The sequence below is a fragment of the Danio rerio genome, chromosome 18 (assembly GCF_049306965.1).
Source record: "Danio rerio strain Tuebingen ecotype United States chromosome 18, GRCz12tu, whole genome shotgun sequence".
In the NCBI taxonomy this organism is placed as follows: domain Eukaryota; kingdom Metazoa; phylum Chordata; class Actinopteri; order Cypriniformes; family Danionidae; genus Danio; species Danio rerio.
The window spans coordinates 28,747,985-28,758,266 of record NC_133193.1 but is presented as its reverse complement, the minus strand read 5'-3'; the positions used below and the strand labels follow the sequence as shown (position 1 = coordinate 28,758,266).

The following is a 10,282-nucleotide window of genomic DNA, read 5'->3' as shown; positions in this document are numbered from 1 at the left end:
TATTCTTTTTAAATTTCTGTAAAAAAAAAAAAAAATTGCCCTTTTAAAACTATATATTTTGTTTTTTTAAATATTTATAATATTTGGAATTGTAGGCTAATTGTCAGGCTAAATAATTCATAAGATTAATTGACTTCTGCTGTCTTCATTAGTTTCAAAAACACTGTTTTCTTTACCATTTAAAACGGCATCTTTGGATATTTTTTTCTGCTGGAGATACGGTTGTCCTAAAAAATGCAAATAAAAAAATCATACACTTACCTTAGTAATGTATTACAGAAAATCTTGGCAGTTTTAAAACTTTTCAAATCCCGGTATATCTTGAAAACGGTTATCGTCTCATGCCTAACACACACACACACACACATAGCCTACAGTTTTTTAACACTAAAATAATCTGCTAGGCTAGGCCGACTATAAAAATATCAAGCTAGCATTCTGAAGATATTAAGCTATTTATTCTTTATTTTAAGCACCTAAACTACCGTACCAAGAAACTGATGTAAAGTGAAAAGGTAAGAATGAAATTATGGTCCCACTTTATATTAAGTGGCCTTAACTAATATGTACTTACACAGGAACTAATAGTTTGTTACAATGTACTTATTGTGTAAATACATGTATTTACTGTGTACTTATGCTTGGTTAAATACCTGTATGTAATTACATCTGTAATTAACTTTTGTAACTACATTTGTAAATACACTGTTGACCATCCCTTACACCTTAACCCACCCTTAAACCTACCCATACCACCAAACCTGTCCATAACCCCACCCCTATCCCAACTCAAAAGCACCACAAGTGTTCTCAAATACATTATAAACACAGTAAGTACATTGTATTTATTTTTTGACGTAAGTACATAGTAGTTAAGGACACTTAATATAAAGTGGGACCGAAATAAATTAAAAGAATGTGCTGACTAGTGGCCCTATAGCAGTGGTTCTCAAACTCTGGTACATGTACCACTAGTGGTACGCTGGCTTCCTTCTAGTGGTACACGGAGGAATGAAATATGTCATGTAAGTGCTATATATATATATTAAAATTTATAAAAAAACATGTATATAATATGCCATTTATGACATATAGCCTATATTTAAGGCTAATTTGCCATGTTTTTTTATGTGCAGAGTTGTAGCATCTTTACTGGGCCTACTACGCTACTGTATTTCAATACTGCTCATTTTGGTGGTACTTGGAGAGACAATTTTTTTCTGAGGTGGTACTTGATGAAAAAAGTTTGAGAACCACTGGCCTATAGCCTATGTGTAATATGAAAAAAGACTTAAAATGGCCAGTAAAACAATAAAACACTACGCCACAAGATAATAACGCAAAATAAACATCTGTGTCAGTTTGTTCTTCATAAAATAATTATACAATGAACTATCTACATTTGTAACGAATAACTAGCTTAAGTTAGTTAGCTATAAGTTTTTTCACAGCGTAGGCTATATAAACCTATATACACTGAATATACCATGAATATGTACTCAAAACGCGTTTTATCTCATGTTTACATATTTTTAAAAAACAATAATCATTTTTCAATTAGATTATAGTCATAGAGCAGTTATTAAAAGTAACGTTAGATAAAACTCCACGAGCGACGTTGTAACTACAACTCCCAGGAAGCATTGCGCGGGTCAGGTTAGCCACCCGCTAGCAGCTAAGCAAACGCAGAAGCAGGCAGGCGCAAGAAATGTGTATTTGACTACTGTAAGTTAAAAACCTTTGGAAATGAGTTCTTCAGACGAACCGTGTAAAGGGACAAAACGACCCGCATCTCCTGATGAAGTATGTGGTTTGCATCATCATGCATATGTATGATTTTACAACAACTGACCTGACATTTTTGTGAACAGCAGTGTTAGCAGATTGTTAGCAATGTGTTGTAACTATTTTTAAATGTTACTAATGTGACAAAAGAGTAACGTAGCATCTTTATTATCTGATTTCTACCTCTTTGCTATTTTATTGCGGTTTTTTATTGATGAATACTTTTGTGTAGCTACTGTAGTTAATGTAACAATTCATTTAAGCGTTTTCCTGCATTCATTCATTGGTGAACATTTGTAACTTATGTATTTGTATGTAAATCTAGAAAACACTTGAATATTCTCACTGCAGATTTAAAGGATTTATTAGGTATTGATTTAAATAAAATAATAATATTTTACTCTAAAGGTCTGATAAAATTTCATTCAAATTTAAAATATAAAAATACTTAGCATTTATTAAAAATGATTTCAATTGGTCAGAATAACAAATGTTTTAATTTTTTATAATTTTTTTTTATTATTATCAATTCTGCATTCTTAACCATTTTGAACCTAGAACATTAGCATTGGTTTTGTGAATAAAACTGAATATAAACATGTCTGAAAACTTTTAACTTTTTTTGTTATTTTATGCAACAAACACAAAAAAAATCATAAAATGGCTAAAAAAAATATTTTGCATTTAGTAGTGTCAGAAGTAGTTTAAACAACTACTTATGACACTACCAAATGTAAAATAAAATGTTGTCTTATAGAGCCTTTTTTTAGAAAAGATAAAAAGTGCCATCTTTATTCTAACCAATTGAGTGTTACTTCAGTGTTTAGTTTGAAGTATGGTAGAAATGTGCGGTCACGAGACAATCACAGACGCAGTGAAATCAAATGCTCAATTAAAACTTTCGAAAATCCTGAATCAATATTGGAGTTACTTTAGTACGCTGGAGGAAGGATGACACTATAGCTGGAGTATTACTGTTAGACAGGTAATGTTCTGTTTTAAAGCTATTTTAGTCAGGCTAAGCTTATGTTAGATTGTGTTGTGTTATGAATGGGCTATATGCACAGAAGTGTTGTTCAGCCACTGAAATCTCCTGGCGAAAGATTGATGCGACTATTTTGAGTTTTATAAGGGACCCTTGACAGCATCGATAATGTAGATTTTTATTTAGTTTAACTACAAAACATCAGTAAATGGCACTATTCTGCCTAACCTGCTTTATTGAGCTGAAGTTGCTTTTGTATTCACATTGGCTCATTTTTGAACAATGACAGCCTTCCTATACTGTTTACCATGCTACGCTGAATATTCGCTCTGAATAGCATGTAAGTATGGCTTCGTAATATATTGATTCCTGCACGCTGCCGGCCAAACACTGATGAATGACATGAACTAGTGGGTTGTCTGCTGTTGTGACGCGATGCGCGCCTTCACGATTTCAAGAGATGTGGCTTTGAATCACAGTCTCTCCCCGCCGTCCAAAGATAATATGCTAAGCGGTTAGCATTTTGGCAGATCACCTACTGCACCTTTATTTATACATTGAATGCTTATTGCCATCAATATAGGCAATGCTGCTGATATGGCATAAAAAATGAAGAAATAATAAAACTTCATATAACTTCACATAAAATAATAATAAAAGCTTTCTAAAAAAACTTTCAGACCGGTGAAGACTTGCACAAAATGTATATGCAAATTCATTTCATTTGTAAGTCGCTTTGGATAAAAGCGTCTGCTAAATGTAAATGTAAATTTACATATGCAGACATGTAATAAACTAGATTTAGTTTATTCATTAGTTGCTTATCAAAATTTGACCAATCAGATGAGGCCTTGCTATCTTTAGCCTAGCCTCGCCATTAGTTGCTAATCTGCTATTGGCTGTAGCGGCCCAAAAGTGAACCCAGAGCTAGAAATGAACACTCATGACGAGGAAAATACCAACAGCCAATCAGAGCCAGAAAATCCACCAAGGTTTTCACTTATTTATAGTGGTTTAAATGTTTGCACCTTGACACGTTTTTTTAATTTTTTTATCTAAATTAGATCTGAAAAATATATGTACCATTTTATTTTTATGTTATTAAATAAATGAATAATTAAAAAACATGGCTAATAAAAACAGAGGATTTCTAGGGAAATTTAGCTCTATAAGAAATATCGTTATCAGGATAAACAACATCACATGTTTTCAGTATAAAGCAGACCTATTTACCAACAAGTGCACTATATTGGTTTTTATTTGTTTATTGGAACAATAAAAATGTCGTCTTTTTTTACCCATATTTCCCTAAAATTGATCTGTTTAATAATTTATCTGTCCAATTTAATCTGTCCAATAAATTTCATGCACTCCTATTTCAAATGCAGTTTAAATACACACTTATGTCTGAAATGAATCTGTTTTTTTGATTGTTTGTTTGTTGTTGCAGACGGGATCCACACAATGGCAGTCGGCAGATTTAGGTACAGACGAACGGAAGCAGAAGTTTTTGAGGCTGATGGGAGCTGGAAAGGTGCATTTGAGTCTTATCATATGAAACAAACTGTTTTAAACAAGTCTCCATCTAATCTGAACAAGAACAACACATTCATGCTTCAAATGTTTTTATGCATTGGCAGAAAGAGCACACGGGACGCCTTGTTATTGGGGATCACAAGTCAACGTCCCATTTCCGCAGTGGTGAGTCTGTTAGAGTTTTTAGGTTTATATTTGTGTGACAAACACACAAGTGATTATTTGCAACCTTGTATTGTGTTGAATGGGACACTTCCAAATCCCTGGTTGTATGTGGACTGCATCAGATCACATCCTGTACGCCTCATATCCTTTTCCCTACAGTGATCGCTGGTTAAATAGGACATGAACTGACCTTTAAAACAAGCATTGGTAATGTCCGCTCGTTTATTGTGCACACAAGATTAGGCTACAGTGTGCTTGTAAAATATACAACAATTGCCCCGTGCAGTGTAGAAGACCATTATTTATTTATTAATTCATTTATTGAGGTAAAAAGATATTTTTTTGTCAGAAGTTTAATTTTGAAAAGGGTTTTATAGTTTATTAATATTTATTTTATAAGTTTTTAATCGAACATTTGACCTGAAGTTCTAAGTGAAGTTTCACAAACTAATTTCGAATGGAGTATGTGATATGATTTATCATGACTGCTCTCTTATCTGCAATCATTAATAAACCAATTAGATTATTCCAAAATCACTATAAATAGCACGTTTTGAGAACCCCCCCCCATCCCCCCTTTCCCTCCTTCACCAGGGGGAGCTCTTGAGAACTACCTGATCTCGTACCTCATTACATGCTAATTGACTAGGCGGGAGCCCTGGGCTTAATTATCTCCGAGCTCAGGGTTCTCTCCTGAGACAGGATGCCAAACCTGCTATTGTTATCAAGCAATATCTAAGTGTTAAGTCTTGAAATAAAGTAAGAAATATGATCAAATATAAATGAGTACATTTCTAAGTACATTTTATCCTGAAATTATCCATACTTCAGGCAAATTCTGAATGTAAAAAATAAAGTTGAGAATTTCTGTTTTTTCACAATGATTCCTCTTGTACACTATCTTATTATGACCTGTGTCATTTCAGATAAAAAAAAAAACTTGTTTTTTAAATAAAAGTAACTAACTTATAATTTGCCAGGGTTATGAATAATTTCGGGCTTACCTATATATACACTTTAAAATAATATTAAAAAATAGTCCTTTACATGTGGTCAGTATATGTAAACTGTTAATCGATTGAAATGATATTGTGATATACCCTCACCGGTCACTTTATTAGGCCTGACTGCTCGTTAATGCACATTTCGAATCAGCCAATCACATGGCAGCAGCTCAATGCATTAAGGCATGTAGACATGGTCAAGACCATCTGCTGCAGTTCAAAATAAGCATCAGAATGGGGAAGAAAGGTGATTTAAGAGACTTTGAACGTGGCATGGTTGTTGGTGCCAGACGGGCTGGTCTGAGTATTTCAGAAACTGCTGATCTACTGGGATTTTCACGCTCAACCATCTCTAGGGTACACAGAAAATGGTCTGAAAAAGAGAAAGTATCCAGTGAGTCGCAGTTCTGTGGGCTCAAATGCCTTGTTGATGTCAGAGGAGAATGGCCAGACTGGTTTGAGCTGATAGAAAGGCAACAGTAACTCAAATAACCACATGTTACAACCAAGGTATGCAGAGAAGCATCTCTGAACACATAACACAACAAACATTGTGGCAGATGGGCTACAGCAGCAGAAGACCACACCGGGTGCCACTCCTGTCAGCTAAGAACAGGAAACTGAGGCTACAATTTGCACAGGCTCACCAAAATTGGACCATAAAACATTGGAAAAACGGATGGTAGGGTCAGAATTTCTTGTCAACAACATGAAAGCATGTATCCATGCTGCCTTATATCGATGTGTCAGGCTGGTAGTGGTGATGCAATTATGTGGGGGATATTTTCTTGGCACACTTTGGGCCCATTAGTACCAATTGAGCATTTGAGTACTGTTGCTGACCATGTCCATCCTTTTATGACCACAGTATAGTTATCTTTTGATGGCTACTTCCAGCAGCATTACACACCATGTCATAAAGTGTGAATGATCTGAGACTGGTTTCTTGAACATGACAATGAGTTCACAGTACTCAAATAGCCTCCTCACTCACCAGATCTCAATCCAATAGAGCACCTTTAAGATGTGGTGGAAGGGTAGATTTGCATCATGGATGTGCAGACAAAGCTGCAGCAACTGCGTGATGTTATCATGTCAATTTGGACCAAAATCTGAGGAATTTTCCAGTACCTTGTTGAATCTATGCCACAAAGAATTAAGGCAGTTCTGAAGGCAAAAGGGGGTACTGAAGGCCAACCCAGTAGCTGTAAGGTGTACCTAATGAAGTGGCCGGTGAGTGTATATCTTTCAGCATATGAGAGGACTTAGATCGTTAGATGAGATTTTTGTCATAGCGCCCAGCTCTATTTATAAATGTTTTATATAATTTTGTAATTATCCTAAAACATTATTATTCATATACAGTCTGTTTTTGCTTTTATGTATATATTTTTAAACAATATTTCTTTTATAAATATATTTATATAATTATACACTGTAAACATGCAACTATGTATACAGATGTTATGGAAATAGTTTAATTTCTGCAATTACAGTATTTATATTTATCTTTATTATGGTAATAAAAGTAAATGATACACAAATATTTATATACAGACTTATATTTTACAGACTTAAACATATTTTGTTGATATATAAATGCAATTATATATATATATATATATATATATATATATATATATATATATATATATATATATATATATATATATATATATATATATAAAATGATTATAAATAAAATTGGGGAAATATAATTATATTTTTACCTCTTAAACACACTAAATAACATATACAGTTGAAGTCAGAATTATTAGCCCCCCTGAATTATTAGCGCCCCTGTTTATTTTTTTCCCCAATTTCTTGTTAATGGAGGGAAGATTGTTTAAGCACATTTCTAAGCATAATAGTTTTAAAAACCTATTTCTAATAACTGATTTATTTTATCTTTGCCATGATGACAGTAAATAATATTTTACTAGATATTTTTCAAGACATTTCTATACAGCTTAAAGTGACATTTAAAGGCTTAACTAGGTTAATAAGTTGAACTAGGCAGGTTAGGGTAATTAGTCAAGTTATTGTATAACGATGGTTTGTTCTATAGACTATCGAAAAAAAATTAACTTAAAGGGGCTAATAATTTTGTCCCAAAAATAGTTTAAAAAAAAATTTAAAACTGCTTTTATTCTAGCCAAAATAAAACAAATAAGACTTTTTCTAGAAGAAAAAATATCAGACATACTGTGAAAATTTCCCTGCTCTGTCAAACATCATTTAGGAAATATTTAAAAAAGAAAAAAACAAAAGGGGGCTAATAATTCTGACTTCAACTGTATATACTGTGTATGTAACTACTGTATTAATAATGTTTTATAAGTAGTTGTGTGAAAATGTTTGAAATTCTAATACGTTTTTGAAAGACACCCACATCTGTGCTTATATTTTTTTTCAAAAATATGACAACTTTTAAATAAAAATTAATCATGGGGTAATATTTTTATATTATATATATTTTAATATTTAATATCTGCCCTACATGTACATATAATACTATAGTTGTATTTTTTACTAATAATACATTGTTATATTTGTGTGTGTGTGTGTGTGTAGGGGCAGAGGATCGGAGAATGAATGCAGATCTGGAGCATCAGTATCAGCAGAGTCTGGATGGAAAGTTATCAGGGAGGAACAGGAGGCACTGCGGTCTGGGCTTCAGTGAGGTGTGATGCCCATCAATCACATTTTCACTCCTTGGCCTACAGTATATAAAATGATACAGTGGATCTGATTTGTTTGTCCTATTCACAGCCTGATGAAGTAGCTGAGAGTCCGAACGCCGCTGTGTCTGAGACGTCCAACAGTTCAGAAAACCCCCCTGAACAAGTATCAGAAGCACAGAAAGAGGAGAAACCCCCAGCATCAGACACAGAGCTGGAGAAGCAGGAGCCGCACACACACTCAAAGGAGGACAAGAAAAAGACTCTTAAAATGGCATTCGTCAAATCCACATAGATGGCCAAGTCATTTTTATCTGTTGATGCTACAATTTCTTGATTTTTTTTTGTGTAATTCACTGAGTGACAGCACGTTTTTATTTCCTTTAAAACTGAACAAACTGTGCTTTCATTTTTAATGTAGTTCTATCTTTGCCATATTTTTCAGTCTTGTTGAGGACTGTGTGTTCTCTGCAAATGAAAGGCATAGTTTATACAAGAAATGAAAATCCTGTCGCAGTCTGCTCAGCCCTTTGGAGATTTTCAAGAAATTAAGGTACATTCATTTGAATAATTGTCATTTTTTTTGTGTATTGAAAGGTGTGTGAGAATATCAATAAAAAGAACATGTGTTTTGTGATTCTAAAACTAGAAATCTCCATATATTTTAGAAGGAAAATAAACCTTTTAATTGAAGAAATGATTATTTTAAATGATGAACTACAACACTATTATATCTTTTTACTTTTAAAAGCTTAAATACTTTATCCATAATACCATAGGGAAAACAAATCATGTTGAGCTTCTTAAAGAACCTTATTCCTTTATGGCAGGGGTGTCCAAACTCGGTCCTAAAAGGGCCAGTGTCTGGCTGGGTTTAGCTTTAACACACCTGCCAGGAAGTTTCTAGTGTCTAGTAAGAGCTTGATTAGCTGTGTTTAATTAGGGTTGGAGCTAAACTCTCCAGGACACCAGCCCTCCACGACAGAGTTTAGACACCCCTGCTCTATGGCGTGAATTTTTGTTTTAGGAGGAAAATAGTTTTCACCCTAATTTTTGGGTGTATAATAAATCAATCATAAATTGTGCTCCCTCTAGTCCCCCCCACCAGATGTTGGTACATACTATTAGGGCACTAAAACGCAAGGTTTTCTGTTTATTATTATGTTAAATGATGAAAAAACAAGCCAAAATGCATTAGAAAAAGTTTTAATCTAACATAATTTTAACTAGTAACATTTTATCAAACACAAGCCATAAACGGTGTATTGTGTGTTCTTGTGGGGTACAGATTGAATTTACTTATTTACCAACCTTTATTATTCACTGTGGAACCTCAAAAAGCAGTTATTGGGTGTAAAGCAGAGGTGGGTGCCACACTTTTGTCACTTGGCGTTGGTCAGGGGTGCCCGGTGACATACAAAATATAGCTCTAACTAGCATACTAGACACATATTGGCAAGGTTGGCAAATAAACTCTGCAGGACACCGACCCTCCAGGACAAAATTTGGGCAAACTCCTTTAGATGAACCTTTGCATCCTGGAACTCCCTTTCTGTGTATCCATGACCAGCAAGTGGGCTGAATCCAGACACTGATCAAACTCATTTTCTGGAGGGCTGCAGAGTTTAGTTCCAACCCTGCTTCAACACACTTACCTGTAGGTTTCAAACAAGCCTGAAGATCTCAGTTGAATCAGGTTTGTTTAATCAGGCTTAAAGATAAACTGTGTAGAACTGCGGCTTTTTGCAAGTTTAGTTTGCATCTTTGAATGGAAACAAACTAATGTGATTCTCTTCAAGCTCACTGATGGAAGGAATGAGCCTACCAGCTCAATTTTGTTCTTTACCTCCATAAAATATTTGAACCCATTTCCTGTGAGTAATAGTTTACAGCAGGGGTGTCCAAACTTGGTCCTGGAGGGCTGGTGTCCTGCAGATTTTAGCTTTAACTTGTCTCAACACACCTGCATGGATGTTTCTAGAACGTCTAGCAAGAGCTTGATTTGCTAGCCCAGGTGTGTCTGACTAGGGTTGGAACTAAACTTTGCTGGACACTGGCCCTCCAGGACCGAGTGTGGACACTCCTTGTTTACAGTATAGCAAAAAGCATATATTATGGTGATAACT

At 34.4% G+C, this 10,282-nt stretch overlaps 1 protein-coding gene across 1 annotated transcript; it reads left to right on the top strand.

The window, feature by feature from the left end:
• Window positions 1–1,654: 1,654 nt before the first annotated feature.
• Window positions 1,655–8,801, top strand: zgc:56106. Its single transcript, NM_200194.1, is given in 5 exon segments — window positions 1,655–1,803; window positions 4,221–4,304; window positions 4,411–4,471; window positions 8,050–8,159; window positions 8,248–8,801. Coding segments are annotated over 5 exon segments (516 nt in total). The 5' UTR covers window positions 1,655–1,746; the 3' UTR covers window positions 8,452–8,801.
• Window positions 8,802–10,282: the final 1,481 nt, after the last annotated feature.